Source organism: Staurois parvus, unplaced genomic scaffold (assembly GCF_062004578.1).
Source record: "Staurois parvus isolate SC_StPar_1 unplaced genomic scaffold, SC_StPar_1.0 ptg000017l, whole genome shotgun sequence".
Lineage (NCBI taxonomy): Eukaryota > Metazoa > Chordata > Amphibia > Anura > Ranidae > Staurois > Staurois parvus.
The window spans coordinates 8,219,301-8,238,355 of NW_028317813.1; the positions used below are offsets into that span (position 1 = coordinate 8,219,301).

Genomic DNA, 19,055 nt, shown 5'->3' on the forward strand with positions numbered 1-19,055 from the left:
TGTCAATATAGTGTACTTTTGCAGAACAATTATCATTTTTTTTCTTGCAGGAGTCTGGAAAGCATTGCACCCGTGATCAGTGGATCAGGGGTGCAGTATCAGACTCCTGCACGCACTCTCTTCAGCTTTCAGCCTGTACCTGCATACAGGTTGTCAGCTACAAAGCTGCAGGGCTTGTGAATGAACTATAAGGGCACTCATCAGCACCCTCGCGTTTTTTTCAGAACTACAAGCCATCGGCCATAGTAGCTGAGGGTATTTATAGTCAATCCATTCAGAGGTACCGGTGAATGAATGACAGGGCCATGTGGGCAGAGAGGCACATATGCAAACTGTTGTAATTCCTACACCGTTTACCTGATTTGGATGTAAATACCCTCAAAATAAAGCTGACAGTCTGCAGTTAAAGCACATCTTGTTTGTTTCATTTCAAATCCATTGTGGTGGTGTATAGAGCCAAAAATGTTAGAATTGTGTCGATGTCCCAATATTTATGGACCTGACTGTACATCAGCCATGGAGGCAGGAACTCTGCCAATGGATTCAGAGAAGCCAGTAGTTGCTTCAGACCACTAGCATTCACAAAAACCAAAATATTTTTTTGTCTGATTACATTGTTTGCTTAAATTATTTGTATTCCTCCTTTGCAGTTAATGCAGGACTATACTGCACTGGACCAGTTTTGGAAGAGGCACAATAAGGTACTGCTGGAACGTTGGGCACTGGAACGTGAAAAAACTGTCCTGTCCCAAGACAACCAGAATCTCCGCATTTTGCTCAAGCAATACCTGGATGGCATCTCTGTCAGTAATGAGGTTCTCAGTCAGCAGAACCCACTTCTCATGCTCAACAACCGCAGCAGCTTACAGCAGAAAGTTCTCCCACAAGTCCCTGTCACTGACAAGAGAGTCCAGCGCCCTGTGCATAATGTCATTGAAGCTGCCCATGTAGTTAGCCGTATTTTGTAAGCAGCTCTATGCTGGATAGTTCACTTTGTTATTATTCCAAATTTGCTGTATCCTTAGTGCAGTGTTACGTTACCTTACAATAAAACTGTGATGTGAAGAAACATCGCTTACCAAAATTCTATATGTACTGTAGTTTGTCTTCGTACAATATTCAGTGGAAAGGTGGAAAAGATTGCATACCCCTATCATAAAGACTAAACAGTATATGTGTGTGCAATCCAGACATCTGCTTTGTAAGAAAATCTGGGAACAAGAGGCTACAAGCCAAAATAATACAGTCCAGTTTTTGATGTAGAAAGGTGTCTGTTGTGCAATACAGTGCACCTCAAGCTGGCAGTTATAGACAGTTGTCTTTTTCATTCGTTCAGCCAGCGGGATGAGTTTGATCTGCCTATGGCCTGCTTAGGTCAACCTGTTATCCAGTTCTATGGTACTGGGTGGCAGTCACCTGTCCTAGACTTCAAACACATCTAAGCATTTGTATCTGTCAGGTTGTCTCTTGTGACGTTCAAATCTAATATTAAAGATTAAGTTTGCTTTGAGACGAAAGGCCCCTATCCACTTTGTTCCCCACCACTCTAAACATAAGTATACTGGCCTCCCTCTTTCTCCAGATACATATCTATTGTTGCCCACCAAAATGTATAGTGCAAAATTCCCTCTACAGTGGCTGCATCCACGCAGTCAATTACCATAGACTTCTATAGCTACTGTGTCAGGAGTGTCTTTAGCGTTGGGAGACAAACCAATATAAGCCTATGGGGATTAACTGTGCGGGCATGGCCAGCACAGAGGTTTTGCGGATAGATGCAAGTTTTGCAATGGGCCACAGAAAAGAGGCAAGTAAGCATCGGGAGTGGGAGAGGTAATTTAGGTCAGGAAACAGAAAAGTTTGATGTATTTTGTCTCAAAGTTTTCTGTAATGTTATGTACAGCTTTATGGCATGGGGTAGGGGAGCACTTTCAATAAGATGAGCTTGCATTTTGATGCAAGGTCCACTTTAATGGTACTAAACAGGTACCTGGACTAAATATTAGGCACCTATAGCCTTATATTTTTTCCAGAGCTTCTGAGAAGCACTTAGGAAGCCCAAATATGCACCAGAACTTGGAAATTCAAGATCTGATCCACCCCCTCTGACATACAAACATTAATGAGAGAAGAAGACCAGAGCTTGACCACTGCTGGATATCGGTATATTTGAGTTTTAGGGCTTCTAGGATGTTCTGCAAGAGATCTGAAGTTAAGTATAACCACCTATAGATGCTTACTATTAGGTTTGTGTAGCAGGCTAATTCAGTTAAGATAAGGTCAAATTAACATTGAACACCTTAAGCTGGCCAAAGACTGATCAAATTTCGATCTTTGTATGGCTGACCCTGTCCGACTGAAGTGATGGTGGGGATGGGAGGGTGATTCTGCTAGCCACCTTCTTTGTGGGAATAGTAAAAAAGACCATTTGTCTAGGACAGCCTTAAGTGCACCTTACCAATAATAATAAATTGTTTAATGGCTCCTCATACATGGTAGACCTAGTGATAGTACATCTCGTATTATCATGTTTATATAGCAAATGCCTTCATTCAAGTGTCTAAAGACTTGACATCAGAAATATTTTTGCAGTATTACAGAGGGCATCTTCTGCATCCCTCCGTCCCTTTAGTTGTTCATGATTCTTGGAAGCAAATTATGAGAAAGCTTAAAGAGCATGACATGAAGGCAATGCCAGGGATGTGTTCTTTGATATTAATTCATGTAAAGATGTCTGTGTCCAAAGTATTATCAAATAGAATGAATAACAGTTGATTATCCAAATACTACAGAAGGAACAAGGAAAAGGGAAATATTTACACATTAACCTGGATATATTATGTGAGCTAATGTGTATTTAAAAAAGCACTTGTTTCCATGATCCCGGCAAGGAGGTCTCCCGCAGTATATGAGGCCCCAGTGAGCTTTATATATGAAACCTTTAAGAACCCAGAAGAAATTGCACCCTAATAGGTTCTATTAAATTTGAAGCATACATGCAATGCTATATCTAGTAGCAGTAATAAAATGCAGCTGAACCTTTTTATGTAACTTTAAAAATATTTTACCTTCATCTACTGTGCTGATTGAATGGTGAAATGTCAAGATTTCTCAGCTATGTCAATTTACAGTTAGGTCCATATATATTTGGACACAGGCACAATTTAGTTTTTTTCAGGTATTTACCAAAACATATTCAAGCTATAGCTATATAATGGATATGGGCTGAAAGTGCACACTCTCAGGTTTAATTTGAGGGCATGAACATCCAAATTGGAGGAAGGTTTTAGGAATTACAGCTTTTAAGAGTAGCCACCCCCCCCCCTTTCTCAAGGGACCAAAAGTAATTGGACAAATGAATATAATCATAAATAAAATGTTCATTTTTAATATTTTGTTGAGAACCCTATACTGGCAATGACTGCCTGAAGTCTGGAACCCATGGACATCCTTTCTGATGCTTTGCCAGGCTCTAACTGCAGCTGTCTTCAGTTGTTCTTTGTGGGACTTTCTGCCTTTAGTTTTGCCTTCAACAATTTGAAATGCATGCTCAATTGGGTTGAGATTAGGTGATTGACTCGGCTATTGCAGAATATTCCACTTATTTTCCTTCAAAAGCTCCTTGGTTGCTTTTGCAGTGTGTTTTGGATCATTGTCCATCTGTACTGTGAAGTGCCGTCCAATCAACTTTGCTGCATTTGGCTGAGTCTGGGCTGACAGTATATCTCTAAAATGCTGCAGAATTCATCCGGCTGCTTCTGTCTTCTGTCACATCATCAATAAACACCAATGACCCAGTGCCACTGGAAGCCATGCATGCCCATGCCATCACACTGCCTCCACCATGTTTTACAGATGACGTTGTGTGCTTTGGATCATGAGCTGTTTCAAGCCTTCTCCACACTTTTTTCTTCCCATCATTCTGGTACAGATGAATTTTAGTTTCATCCATCCAAAGAATGTTTTTCCAGAACTAGTCTGTTTTATAGATGTTTTTTTGGCAAAGTATAATCTGACTTTTCTATTCTTCAGGCTTATGAATGGTTTCCACCTCATGGTGAACCCTCTGTATTTGCTCTTTTGAAGTCTTCTCTTGATTATAGATTTTGACAATGATATGCCCACCTCCTGGAGAGTGTCCTTCACTTGTCTGGATGTTGTCAATGGGTTTTTCTTTACCATCTGTATTTGCTCTTGTGAAGTCTTCTCTTGATTATAGATTTTGACAATGATACGCCCACCTCCTGGAGAGTGTCCTTCACTTGTCTGGATGTTGTCAATGGGTTTTTCTTTACCATAGAGAGGATCCTGTGATCATCCACCACTGTTGTCTTCCGTGGACGTTAATGCCTTTTTATGATGCTGAGCTCCCCAGTGCATTCTTCTTTCCTTATAATGTACCAAACTGTTGATTTGGCCACTCCTAATGTTGCTGCTATCTTTCTGATGGATTTGTTTAGTTTTTGAAGCCTTACAATGGCCTGTTTCACTTGCATGGGCAGCTCCTTTGAACGCATGATGTAGGTTCACAGCAATAGATTCCAAATGCAAATACCACACTTAGAATTAACTCCAGACCTTTTACCTGCTTAATTGATGAAGAAATAATGGAGTAGCCCACACCTGGCCATGAAACAGCTTTTGATTCAATTGCCCAATTACATTTGGTCCCTTGAAAAAGAGGGAATGGCTACACTTAAGAGCTGTAATTCCTAAACCTTTCTTCCAATTTGGATGTACATACCCTCAAATTAAACCTGAGAGTGTGCACTGTCAGCCCATATCCATTGTATAATTATAGCTTGAATATGTTTTGATAAATACCTGAAAAAAACTAAAATTGTACCTGTGTCCAAATATATATGGACCTAACTGTACTTATATGCTCCTATATGGCTGGAACAATGTAGCTGCACTGCTCAGCACATTTATAATAATAAATGAAAACTGCGTAGAAAATAAAATAACAGGACTTTTAACATATCAGTAATATCATTTTACTAGAGTGCATCACAGGGCAGAGTTAATTCTTAAACTATTGAGCTGTGCTCCACCTCCACGTGATTGGCAAATAAAAAATCTTGACACTACTCAGCATAACCCCTCCCACTCCCAAAATTGTTTCAGTTTTATCAGCAAGCAATATTGGAGCAAAATCAGAGGAGACTGACCTATGTCCTATGATGTACTCCAAGAAAGGGATTTTACTGAAAAAAAAACACAAAAATCCTATCAAACGTCAAAAAGCCAAAGGAGAATTAATTCTTACACTATTGGGATGGCCAAAAACAATCCCATGAGGAGCAGGCAACAGTGAACAGTAGCTTCTAAAAGAGCCTCTACAGGGCTACCTGTAGGATTTTCTGAGCTGGGGGTCAGTGTCTACCAAGGCCTGCCTGAACATCCACCTGGTAAAGCCTAGTGAATGTATGAGCAGAAGACCAGGTGGCCACCTTACAGATCTGGGAAACTGAGGCTTTATGTTGAAAAGCCCATAAAGTATCAACCCTTCTGATGGAGTGGACCTTCACATAAAAGGAGAACCCTACCTTTCAAGTTGTATGCCTGAGTGGTGATTTGTCAAATCCACCTAGCAATTGTGAATTGAGAGGCAGCCTCTCCATTTGAGGAGCATTTAGTCAACATAAACAAGGTGTCAGGTTAACGAATCAAGGCTTTGGCTGTGAGGTAGATGGCACAGCCTGAACCACATCCAGGCAGTGGACAGTGATCTCCTTAGGATGTTTTAGAGCTGTACAAAAGAAAGGCAATTCTATGTGCTGATTTAAATTAAATACAGAAACCACTTCAGTCAGGAAGGAGTTTTTTGTTCTCAAATCAACCAATCAACCATGGCCTTTGATCTTGAAAAAAACGTTTTTTACAGGATAAGGCTGTAAGCTCAGAAACCCTCCTAAAAAGGTGATAGCTACGTGAAAGACTACCTTCCATGACAGGAGAGAAATATCCTGAATAGGTTTAAATACTGGCCTCTAAAGGATCGACAACGCCAGGCTGAGGTCCCATGGAGTTTGCAGGGAGTATATTAGTAAAATTATGTGAGCCAGGCAAAAACCTGACCTTTTATAGGCTTCAGGACTTGTCCAGTCCTGACCGAAAGAAGTATTTCCTGGGATGAAGCAAAGTATGCTCTCCATGTGCAGTTGTAAACCCTACGAGAAGAGGGCTTTCTGGCCTTCAGCAAAGTGAGAATCGCAAACCACTATCCTTCAGGACTTGAACTTCAACAGCCAAGCTGTCAAAGCCAGCAATTATGAAATGGGATGGAAAACAAAACCTTAAGAGAGAATGGTCCAGTAGGACCCAGTCTGCAAGGAGTCTGACTAGGTCCGAGAACCATGCCTTCCTGGGCCAGTTTAGTACAGTAAGAGCCACTGCACTACCTTCCCTCTCTATTTTCCAAAGCATGAAAGACAGCATTTTGAGTGTAGTGATGATTTCAGGAGTGTTTTGATCTTAGTCTGATCCCACCGGCCAAGCCTGCCAGGAAGATATCACTTAGTGGGTCAGTCATAAGCAGCCAGGGCATTGCATGCCCTGCAGCCACATGTATACATGTATACGTGTATACGTGCAGCTGTGGCCCAGGGAATGCCCCAGCTGCAGATGATTGGCCCAGTAAAGGTAATAGCTTCCTGGTGAGCTTGCTTAGGTGGGTTCGGACTAGGCTCGAAACACTCAAGCTCATCACTACTTAAGAAGGGGGAAATGCATAAATTAGGTTGAACTAATTCCATGGAGTAACTAAGGCATCTACACCAAAGGTCCAAGGATCCTCGGACATGAACATGAACCTGTCTTGTTTGTGTTTGAATCTAAGAAGGAAAAGAAAAAATTGGTGAAGTACCTCCTGATGGAGGGACCCTGTCAGGATCTAGGCTTTGGTGACATAAGTCTGATTGTGGATAGGTGAAAGAGCAAGGTTTAACTGTGTTAACAATTTTGACCTGCTCTACTTCTATGTACAAGTGCTAAGCTGTATGGTATTTGTTGTTTGTACAAAACCATAAGTCTCACCTGTGAAAAAAAAAAAATCTGCTTGAGAATTTTCTACATCAGGTATATGTACCATGGACAAAACCGCAACATAACATAGTTCTGTCCTAATCAGAATTATCTTTGCTTCTTGAACAGCAGCCTTACTTGTAATGCCCTTTTTATGTATACCAGCACCATGGCACTGTCGGATTGGACCTTTACTTTACAGTCCATGGAGAAATATATCCAAAGCATTGCCAAAAGGGCACTACCCTTTGAAAGGCATACGTTCCAGCTGCTTCTTGCAGAGGAGCTCAGCTGACCAGCATTTAAACCACAATACTTGCCTCATGTGCGCTGACATAAGGCTCCGATGACAGAATTGCAGAGGAGAATCTTCCAGTCCACCCACACAGAAGCACAACGCTTCATGGAAGAGCTCCAAGTGCTGTCTGGTCTATGAACCCAACCAAAATGCTCCAGGTTCTTGCACCAAATGCCTTGTTCATACAAGCATTGGATGGATGCAATGGTGGGTTGTAAGTCTGCAATAGCCAAGGAAAAAATGTCTTAAAAAAAGGGACTCAAATATTTTGCCTTCCGCATCCTTAAACACCGGCACTTTACCCACTGGTGCAATTTAGGTATGACACTGAAGGATCCACAGGATCCTGCTTTTCATGTAAAGGGTCTTCCAGTGGATATTTTTGTGCAAACCACTTAGTGGGAGTAAATGGTATGGATGGGTCCAGTCCTTGGATGGGTCCAGTCCTTGGATGGGTCCAGTATGAATCCTGATGGTGGAGCTCCTGAAAGAGTATGAAACTGGATGTTATCTGAGAGCCAGAGCTGATTTGCTGCTCCATACATTAATTTGGAGAGGGAAACTGTCTCCTGAAAGAGAGTTTAGTCCTTATTCTTTTAGTGCAAGATGCACAATGCTTACCAGGCCAACAAAATGGGTGCAAAACTCACAATAAAGGGAGTAGCCTCCCAGTGTCCAACCACCTGGATACTATGGGTCCCTGGTTGTGTCATAGTCTGTGCTGTAGGAGCTCAGAAACGTACATCCTGCTTGGCTGTTGACCTTAATGGAAAAGGGCTGATTCCAAAATGGTGCAGGGCCTTGCTCCATGTGACCTCCTAGCAACACAGTGGGACTGGCTGCACTTATGCAAAAGGCAGTTAGCCATGCCTAAGCATAGACACAAGCCATAAAGAGGAATTAGCGTGACTAACAGTCTGGCGCACGTGCCCTACAACTCTCTAGTGGTGCAACCAGCTGGGACCTGAGAACCCCCCACAACAGGAGCACTTACACACAATAAGCAGAGCTAGAGAAGTGCCTTAAACTTAATCTTCTCCTGGATATGCATATCCTGCAGGGTCCTCAGGGACTGGGCTCTACTGCAGCAAACCATGGCTCTGGGCCTTTAAAGCACCCCACCAGCTAACTCATAGATACAGCTGCCAGCCAAAGTGAGTGGCACACACAGGATCTAGTGCCTTAGCCGCTTATACAACTCCATTCCACCAAGCTATGCATACCTCTCTGTAATATAACCATCCATAGGGACCAATCCAGCAGACTGCTATTGCTCAGCAGATAAAAGCAGTTCAATGTAAAAATCCATGTATTAAAGCAGAAAGAATACTTTCCCAGCACACAAGACAGGTCCATCACCTATGGACGCTAGCAAAAGACTAGGAAATGCTGGGGAGTGGGATGGATTTTGCTGGGTGACATCAAGTTTTGATATTTTCCATTGTCCAATCACTTGGTGGAGCATAACCCTATAGTCTAAGAATTAATTTCCTGATGTCCTGTGATGTAAAAGAAAATACACAGGCTCCCATTGCTGACTGCCTTCCAAAAATCTAAGACACACAGTACATGTCTATGTCACAGTACTTGAACAAGCTGGAGGCCAGTGTTGACACTGCTGGCTCAAATAGAAATTGTATGAATTTTTAGAATTGTTGAATTGTTAAATTTGCATAATAGATTTGGAAGAGATAATGCCAACCAAGTTTTGTTGTACCATATAAATAATGAATGTATCTGACCTGCACTGTATGCATGGGGTTACTAACTAGTGTTTTCTGCTTCACACTTTTGTTGCTAGTCTTTCCCTTCTTATATATTATGACAAATACACATATCAATATTAAAATAAATTTAAAAAAATAATTTTCTTTTGTTTGTATCATATAATATCCCAGGCTGGATGGAGATTGGCACAAATGTTCCACTGTCTCAGCATTGTTCTTATCTGGGTTAGCTTCAGATTCAGCAGCGCATTGAAATAATGTAAAAAATATATTTTTCAATAATGATAATGTCTTGATCACCAAACACAAAAACACCCAAAAAAAAGACCTAATCAGACGTAGCAGTTTGATAAAATTCAAGTTTTTTTATTTCCTTTTGGCTTTGTTCCTTTTCTCTTCCTTTAATTTCTTCTTGGACACAGTTGGTGTCTTTGACTTGGAGTATAAGTGGTATCCAATCAATGCTAAGAGTGTGGGCACAATGGCAATGCAGAGCATGGGAAGGACATCGTCCACCAGGGTCTGCCACTGTGTGGGCTTGTTTAGTGATATTACTTCAGTCTCAAACTGTAGCACAGCATTACCTGCAGATGGGGAGTTAACAGCTTGTTAGCAGGAAATCCAACACAAGAGTATGGAAGTAAAACATCTTGCTTAGCCAGTTTATTGTATGTGTATTCAGCGCATTGCTAAAGCCATTTTAATAATACATATTATACAGTACATCAGCAGAGAAACAGTAATAGGGACCTTGCTTACTCAACCATCTAAAACAATCAGAATAGAAAGACTTGTGAAATATTTAGCATGTTTGTCACTCTCACTGAATATTATGTTTGGCTCTATTTGCAATGTTTGTGTGTCAATTTGCGTTGCATTAGGGCTGCCCATTGATTTTGAATTGGCCTTTATCAAGCCTCAAGGCATGAGAAAAACGGACCTGCACAATTTTTGGGCAATGTAGCGCACATAGCATTTACATTTGAATCTGTGCATTGTTGTATAACCAATCTAGGATGGTTGACGTTTGTGAAAACCAAGCCTTAAACGCCCAAGACAGGAATTTCCAAAATATTTTAAAATGGCTTTTATAGAATTTTCACAAAATAGACTCATTTCTATCTCATCCATTGAGGGACACACAAAGTCATTTACGTTCAGGTTATACTGCAGCCTACATGATTGGACACTGAAACAAACCAAAAAAAAACCACTGGCAAACAAAAAACACTGTAGCCTAAAGGTTGGTGTAGATGGCCTTAGAAACCTGTCTAGCATATCTTTTTATAAATATTATGCTACTATTTTAGTATTACCACCACTACTACATAGAGTACAATAATATGTTCTGTGTTATATTTGTATCAGGCTTGTAACATCATTGTTCTCCATGCATTATAAGGCACAACTCCAGGAAACATGTAAAATCAGTTTACTGTCCCTCTGTACTTTTTGGATTTGTGATAGGAGTGATGACAAATACATCTGGTTTATGAAGCCAGTATTATTTTGCTTTCAATTTGTTTTTATTGAGAAAAAAGTAGTGATGCTTATACAACTCAAGTTTTGTTCAAGTATGCACATATTGTCCATACAAGAGTGGAGAACGAAGAGTGCGCAATAAGAAAATACTCTTTCCGAGATATGCTGATCATAGAACGTAAAAACAAACAATAAAAAGTCAAAACATCAATAGACAGCAGAATAAGCAAGTGCTGTGGGACTGGAGTTCCAAATGAGTGTGCAAGATAATGTCATAAGAAGGCTCATAAAGAAACAGATATATCTGTAAAAAATACATCTTAGCCTTTGATGAGTATTAGGCGGGTAAAGGGAAACAAAAGTTTGCTTCCTGCGTCTAACATCAAAAGAAAAAGATGAGGAAAAAAGTGAACAAAAAGGGAAGGGGGAGAGGAAGAAGGAAGGAGAGAAGAAAATATGCCAGAGGCAAAAATTTATCGTGTGTATACTTAAGAATCGCCATGAGTTTCTCATTAATAAATGTGCCTTGTATTATGCCTTTTACTTTAACAAAGCCAAGATGCTGTGATTTTCACGCCCTCGCTATTGTCTGTTTCATGGCCATAAAGATGTGGGTGATAAGTGTGTGCTCCTGATGAGCAATGTTGTCTATTGGTTCCCCTTGCATGGATAAGGGAGTGGATTCTGGTACAACCATGGGTGTGCAACCACCAAGTATGGGTCAGTATCAGATTAAGAGGTTTGGGGCAAAGTGAGGGGGAATACAAAGAAGGGAAGAAAGGGGAATAGGATCGGCATCAAGCATATCTATAAGGGTCCATAGGGTGCCTCTTTACCCGCATACAACTGAGTCTAGGGAGCTAACTGGGCCTCTTTGCAGCAATAGGAGACATTGCAGGCCCCATGTCCCTCTCTGCTTTTGGACTTATAGCGGATGTTTATTCAATCTGGGCCTTCTAGAGCCCTATATAAACTTGATAATGGAGCAATGCAAGGAGAGAAGCGTGTTGGGAGGAACAAGAACAGGTAAAACCCTGAAGGGGTATAGGAGCTTAGGGAGAAGGGGCATCTTGGCTGCATGTATGCGGCCAATCCAGGAGATGTGGGATTTATCCCAGTTGTCAAGCAGGTGTTTATAGGATTTAATAAGAGGATATTAGTTGGTTTAGTATAGCGACTGGTAGGAGGAGGTAAGGATTATGCCCAGATAGGTATTTGAATGCAACCACTGAAATGGGAATTGAACCTGTATGGAGTTAAACATGGACTTCAATAGAGAAAAATTTAGTGTGCACGACTTGGCTCATGTATAATTCTGACAGAGACACAAATCCCCACAGAAGAGAAAACAGATTGGGTAAAGAAGTGTGAGGGGCAGCCTTACAGGAAATGCCTGCTAGGTCCACTCCTCTTATGTCTATATTATGCCTAAAGTGTGCCGCTAAGGGTTCTAGGGTGATTATATACTGTACAGGAGGGGAGACAACACACTCCCCTGGCATGTGCCTTGAAAGATAGCAAACAAGCATGATTCATAGCCTAGGTACTTGACCGATGAGGAGGGACAGCCATATAGAGTTAATTCATGCTAAAAGGGGACTCCCAGGCCTCTGTGAATTAAAGCAGAGTGAAGGTAAGACCATGAAAGCATATCAAAGGCATTAAAGAAAGCAGCAGCATCTGTTGTGATTGTTACTTTGCAATATGGATGAGAAGGATAGCCTGTCGATTATTGTCTGCTGCCTACTTGAGGGGGACAAAACCGACTTAGTCCTTGTGGACCAGTTTATGTAGAACCTAAAGCAGACGTTTAGCAAAAACCCTGGCCAATATTTTGATGTCTACATTTGCCAGCACTGTATTTCGCAGTACATTTGTGGAAGGCTTTTGAGTTCCACTTGGCTTCTTCATGAGTACCTCCTTGATTATACTGTCTCGATTCTGAAGTTCCACTTAAAAAATGCCATGGTTTCCATATCCTGCACTGGCGAGGGCTTACAATACTGAAACATAATTAAAGTTTTCTAAAATGACTATATACAGTATTTGACACTGTTAGTGTGCTAAAAAAAAAAACAATGATTATGAAAACTGCAACAAAAGGAGTTGGAACCCACAGAGGTGGGCAGGAAACTTCTAGGTGTAGAGTCAGGAATTATGGCAGGAGGGTCTCACTATTAGAGCATCCATGTGCTGAATCGAGTAACAATTTTTTTCCACTTGGCAGTATTACCTTTTATCGAAAGTCTATCAGTTTACTAACTGACTGACTGAGAAAGAATAAAAAAACAGTCTCAAGCTGACTTTTTTTTTATTGGTTTCCCTTGGCTCCTTTTGAGCCCTTCAATATAGCCCTACAAGTTATATTGTATATACAAAATATATACAAAAGGGACAGGCTGTGTTTGGCTTTGTGCACAGACCCAGCTGAAATTTGTCTCTTCATTTTAAAGAAAGGCTTTAATTGCTTGAGAATTGTTTTAGTGCATAAATACAGTCAGGTCCATAAATATTGGGACATTGACACAATTCTAACATTTTTGGCTCTATACACCACCACAATGGATTTGAAATGAAACGAACAAGATGTGCTTTAACTGCAGACTGTCAGCTTTAATTTGAGGGTATTTACATTCAAATCAGGTGAACGGTGTAGGAATTACAACAGTTTGCATATGTTCCCACTTGTTAAGGGACCAAAAGTAATGGGACAATTGGCTTCTCAGTTGTTCCATGGCCAGGTGTGTGTTATTCCCTCATTATCCCAATTACAATGAGTAGATAAAAAGGTCCAGAGTTCATTTCAAGTGTGCTATTTGCATTTGGAATCTGTTGCTGTCAACTCTCAAGATGAGATCCAAAGAGCTGTCACTATCAGTGAAGCAAACCATCATTAGGCTGAAAAAAACAAAACAAACCCATCAGAGAGATAGCAAAAACATTAGGCGTGTCCAAAACAACTGTTTGGAACATTCTTAAAAAGAAGGAACGCACCGGTGAGCTCAGCAACACCAAAAGACCCGGAAGACCACGGAAAACAACTGTGGTGGATGACCAAATAATTATTTCTCTGGTGAAGAAAACACCCTTCACAACAGTTGGCCAGATCAAGAACACCCTCCAGGAGGTAGGTGTTTGTGTGTCAAAGTCAAAAATCAAGAGAAGACTTCACCAGAGTGAATACAGAGGGTTCACCACAAGATGTAAACCATTGGTGAGCCTCAAAAACAGGAAGACGACATCTAAAAAAGCCTTCAGAGTTCTGGAACAACATCCTATGGACAGATGAGACCAAGATCAACTTGTACCAGAGTGATGGGATGAGAAGAGTATGGAGAAGGAAAGGAACTGCTCATGATCCTAAGCATACCACCTCATCAGTGAAGCATGCAGTAGAGGCCTAGCAGAGCATCACCAGGGATGAAACCCAGCGTCTGGTGATGTCTATGCGTTCCAGACTTCAGGCTGTAATTGACTACAAAGGATTTGCAACCAAGTATTAAAAAGTGAAAGTTTGATTTATGATTTATGTTTATTATTCTGTCCCATTACTTTTGGTCCCTTAACAAGTGGGAGGCACATATGCAAACTGTTGTATTTCCTACACCGTTCACCTGATTTGGATGTAAATACCCTCAAAGTAAAGCTAACAGTCTGCAGTTAAAGCACATGTTGTTCGTTTCATTTCAAATCCATTGTGGTGGTGTATAGAGCCAAATATGTTAGAATTGTGTCGATGTCCCAATATTTATGGACCTGACTGTATATTTATCCTGCACCAAAAAATCTAAACACCACTATCAGAAAGGATTATCAGGAATTACCTGGTATAGAAGGGGGGTATCCTCTTTTTCCATATGCCAAACTAGGTGGGATAACCACTTTGCGCTTTTCTCTGAAGACAAAATAAACACAAAGTTATCAAAATGGCAAATCAATGAATCAGCCTAAAAAAACCCACTGTGACAGTGATCTACCCTACTGTGGTATTGATATAAAATGAACACGATTACAGCTCTAACTCAGGTGAATATTGTATCCCTCTACAATACACAGGTAAAGTAGATTACCATCGGTTACAAATTGGGTCTGTCCCACAGGAGCTGGCAGCAGGTGGTTTTATATATTTAATTTGTGAAAATCTAACAATTTTCCTTACTCAGCAGCTTTCTACAACGGGAAAATTAAGAAGGAAAATTGCATAGTACTTTGAGTCCCAACTCTCCAGTAAGTATTTAATCGTTTAATTCAGCACTTGCATGCTCTAAAATTTTACATCATGAACACAGCAATAATTGCGCCATCCCCTGTTCTTAAGAGCTTACCAAAGAATACCCCAACAACACATTGTGTTGGAATAACCTGGTTTGAGTCCAATTAAAGCAAATTTCTGTAACTTTCAAGGTCTGCATTAATATACAGTCCTGGCCAAAAATATTGGCACCCCTGCATTTCTGTCAGATAATGCACCACTTCGCCCAGAAAATTGTTACAATTACAAATGTTTAGGAATTCTTATGTTTATGTCTTTTGTTTGTATTGGTATGACACAAAAAAGTGAAGAACAGGAGCGGACTGACCATTTAGGCATTTGGGCATTGCCCGAAGGCTCAGGATCAGTAGGGGGCCCAGTGAGAGGCTCACTGACCACAATTCACTAAGCGGTATCTTACCACATCCGAGTATGGGGTAGGATACCGCATAGCATTTTTTTAAAAACAAAGTTTGAATTCACCAAAAAACGCTACTAAAATACCGCATGAGTTATTTTATCAAGTCATGTGGTATTTTAGTAGTGAAAATCATGCGTTAATGTTTCAGCTGTCAGCGGGGTTCCCCACTGACAGCTGAATGTAAAAGAAAGAATTGCCGGCAAGTAAAAAAAAAATATTTTTTTAAATGGCGTGGGGGTCCCCCAGAAATCCATACCAGACCCTTATCCGAGCATGCAGCTTGTCAGGTCAGGAAAGGGGGGGGGGGGAGTGAGTGTCCCCTGAACCATACCAGGCTACATGCCCTCAACATGGAGGGAGGGTGCTTTGGGGCGGAGTGCACTTCCTGATGACGATGCATTGATCGAAACCGGTCAAGGTTTGATGACGCAACTTCTGCTGATGTCATTTCCGCCCTTTGGTACACATGCTGGAAGCTGCGGCCATCTTGGTTCCTATTCACAGGCAACAAGGCTGAATACACTGAGTGCTTTGCTTGTGAGCTTTATTCTTATCATTTCTCCCCATCATTAAAGTTTTTTTATGGTTTTACACTATGGAATGTTTGCTTTTGTTTCTGTTCACATGCTGAAACTTGGTTTACTGCCTGGGAGGAGAGGAGAAAGTTTAAAAAGGCTCTTTTGAAACTACACTGTCATTTATATCTACGCTGGTCATCATCCTATTGGTTACTATCAGCCAGATCGCATGATTGCCAGGAATGAATATTGGTGCCATTCTTACCATCACACATTGGGCTAGTCCCAAACCAGGAGCTTAAGACCAACCTAGAGATAGGTGGTCCACGGATAACGGTGAGTGCACATCCATATGGGGCACCGATTGAGCACAGATGAGCACCTGTCATTTTTTGAACGAAGTTCACCAATTAGTAATCAACACTTGGGCACTCTATTTTTCAGAATTGGGACTGAATGCTACAATTCTTCACTTTGTATATGTTAAGCATTATTACTCATGTATTGTCAAATTTAATGTACTTAATTTATGCGCGGTCCACATGGTATATTTTTTGTTTTTGTGTTATGGGTTCACAAATTAGGACTGCAGCGTATAATTAACAAAGTTGCATGAATATCTATTCCTAAGTGCAACAGCACTATATTTTAAGTATAATTTTTCAGACTCCCTTTCATCATTAAAAAGCAGTCCTTGAGCATCAGGAAGGTGGGAGGTGTCTTTGTCTAGACTGAGGTGATGTCAGCCTGCTGTAGGCAGGAGAAAGCATTTCCTCTGTTCCCTTTTCCCAGTGATAAAACTTGCAACACTGTAACTTTGCAGGAAGGCACAAGGTAAGTTGCTGCAGTAGGGGCTGATCTGTGCCAGACATTTGTGAACACAGGCAACAACTGCTAAAGCACTAGAATCTACATTACTAAGTCATCTCTGAGGCAGCATTTCAGTCTAGAAAGTAGATTCTGATTCTGGATACTGCCTGAGCAAAGATAGTGCTGTTCTTCTGGAAAGAAAATCCGAGAGAGGCATTGGGGTTGATTTACTAAAACTGGTGCACTCAGAATCTGGCGCAGCTGAACATGGTAGCCAATCAGCTTCTAACTTCAGCTTGTTAAATTAAAGTGGTAGTAAACTCATCTTTCTGATTTTTACCCACAGGAAAACGTGTACCGTTATTCCAATGAGCAGCAGCTGGTGATGTCACTCTGAAGGAATGGCATACCCGTGTCCTTCCTTCAGAGCTTTATGCCCTGCCCAGGGCTCCCATGCAAATGCGCAGGAGTGACGTCAGCACAGCTCAACCAGTCAGATGGCCAGAGCTCACAAACCCGGATGGAAGACTGGGTGAAGATGGAAGCCCTGTCAGCGGAGACAGCACACTGATGGAAGGCTTTGTTTTAAGGTAAGTTTTTTATAATGTGCTAGTATGCATTGCATACTAGCACATTATAATATTGCCTTGCAGGGGGGATTTTTTTTTTTTTTTTAAGCTTTACTACCGCTTTAAGCTTTGGCAATAAAACCTAGAAGCTGATTGGTTTCTATGCACAGCTGCACCAGATTTTGTACTCTCCAGTTTTAGTAAATCAACCCCATTGTCTGCAGGAGTACTTTAATCTCTGTGAGAAGAGAGTAATAAATACTTAACCTCCCCTAATAGACATCAAATAACCACGTGCCTAGGCAATGGAGGAGTATTTTTACTGGGAAAGGTGTTTCAGCCATTGGATTACTTTTTATTTATCCAGAAAAGCATGGCCATTGACATAGCTTTGGGACACCAGGGCTGCTGAAGTTGCAGGATGGCCTGATGTGCAGTGTCAACAGTGATTTAGGTACAGTGGGGCAAAAAAGTACCGTATTTTTCGCTCCATAAGACGCACTTTTTTCCCCCCAAAAAAGGGGGGAAAATGTCAGTGCGTCTTATGGAGCGAATATGCAGCAGCCGGTCCGGTATTTCCACCACCGCCGTGTCAGAATACCGGGCCGACCGGTCAGCTCTGCAGTGGGACCTTACCTGTTCCTCTATCCAGCGGCGCGCTGTCTTCCCGACTTCTGTAGTGTGCGTGACAGCCGGGTCCCAAGTGCGCATGCGCAAAAAGTGGGACCCGGCTGTCCGTCGAGCACCCACATTACAGAAGCCGGGAAGACAGCGCGCGGCTGGATAGAGGAACAGGTAAGATCAAAGAACAACTCTGCGGAAGTAAGAGCGGGTACCTGTCAAATTCAGGTACCTGCTCCCCCTCCCTCCCCAAAGGTCAGCAGTCATCTCCTGTACTGTCCGCAGTCTCTGGTCATCCCTGTACTGTCCACAGTCTCTGGTCATCTCCTGTACTATGTCCGCAGTCTCTGGTCATCCCCTGTACTGTGTCCGCAGTCTCTGGTCATCCCCTGTACTGTGGCCGCAGTCTCTGGTCATCCCCTGTACTGTGGCCGCAGTCTCTGCTCATCCCTGTACTGTGTCTGCAGTCTCTGGTCATCTCCTGTACTGTGTCCGCAGTCTCTGGTCATCTCCTGTACTATGTCCGCAGTCTCTGGTCATTCCCTGTACTGTGTCCGCAGTCCCTGGTCATCCCCTGTACTGTGGCCACAGTCTCTGGTCATCTCCTGTACTGTGTCCACAGTCTCTGGTCATCCCCTGTACTGTGTCCGCAGTCTCTGGTCATCCCTGTACTGTGTCCGCAGTCTCTGGTCATCCCCTGTACTGTGTCCGCAGTCTCTGGTCATCCCCTGTACTGTGTCCGCAGTCTCTGGTCATCCCCTGTACTGTGTCCGCAGTCTCTGGTCATCTCCTGTACTGTCCGCAGTCTCTGGTCATCTCCTGTACTGTGTCCGCAGTCTCTGGTCATCTCCTGTACTGTGTCCGCAGTCTCTGGTCATCTCCTGTACTGTGTCCGCAGTCTCTGGTCATCTCCTGTACTGTGTCCGCAGTCTCTGGTCATCCCCTGTACTATGTCCGCAGTCTCTGGTCATCCCCTGTACTGTGTCCGCAGTCTCTGGTCATCCCTGTACTATGTCCGCAGTCCCTGGTCATCTCATGTACTATGTCTGCAGTCCATTAGTTCAGAATTTTTTTTTTCCTGTTTTCTGCCTCTTAAACCTAGGTGCGTCTTATGGTCAGGTGCGTCTTATGGAGCGAAAAATACGGTATTTAGTCAGCCACCAATTGTGCAAGTTCTCCCACTTAAAAAGATGAGAGAGGCCTGTAATTGGCATCATAGGTAGACCTCAACTATGAGAGACAAAATGAGAAAAAAAATCCAGACAATCCCATTGGCTGATTTGGAAAGAATTTATTTGCAAATTATGGTGGAAAATAAGTATTTGGTCAAT

The 19,055-nt window shown here is 41.9% G+C and overlaps 2 protein-coding genes across 6 annotated transcripts in view; one reads left to right on the plus strand and one right to left on the minus strand.

The window, feature by feature from the left end:
• DRC2 (dynein regulatory complex subunit 2) overlaps positions 1 to 1,084 on the plus strand; it is a 60,842-nt gene extending 59,758 nt beyond the window's left edge. For all 5 annotated transcript variants that reach the window (XM_089679408.1, XM_089679416.1, XM_089679424.1 and 2 more), the window contains one exon: positions 651 to 1,084. In XM_089679408.1, coding sequence (XP_089535534.1) covers positions 651 to 968 — 318 coding nt within the window. In that variant the 3' untranslated portion in view covers positions 969 to 1,084. The remainder of the gene's footprint in view (positions 1 to 650) is intronic.
• An 8,312-nt stretch (positions 1,085 to 9,396) lies between these two features.
• Positions 9,397 to 19,055, minus strand: part of FKBP11 (FKBP prolyl isomerase 11) — a 52,695-nt gene continuing 43,036 nt past the window's right edge. The window contains exons 5-6 of the mRNA XM_089679445.1: positions 14,358 to 14,428; positions 9,397 to 9,635 (exon numbers count right to left, since the gene is read on the minus strand). Coding sequence (XP_089535571.1) covers positions 9,418 to 9,635; positions 14,358 to 14,428 — 289 coding nt within the window. The 3' untranslated portion in view covers positions 9,397 to 9,417. The remainder of the gene's footprint in view (positions 9,636 to 14,357; positions 14,429 to 19,055) is intronic.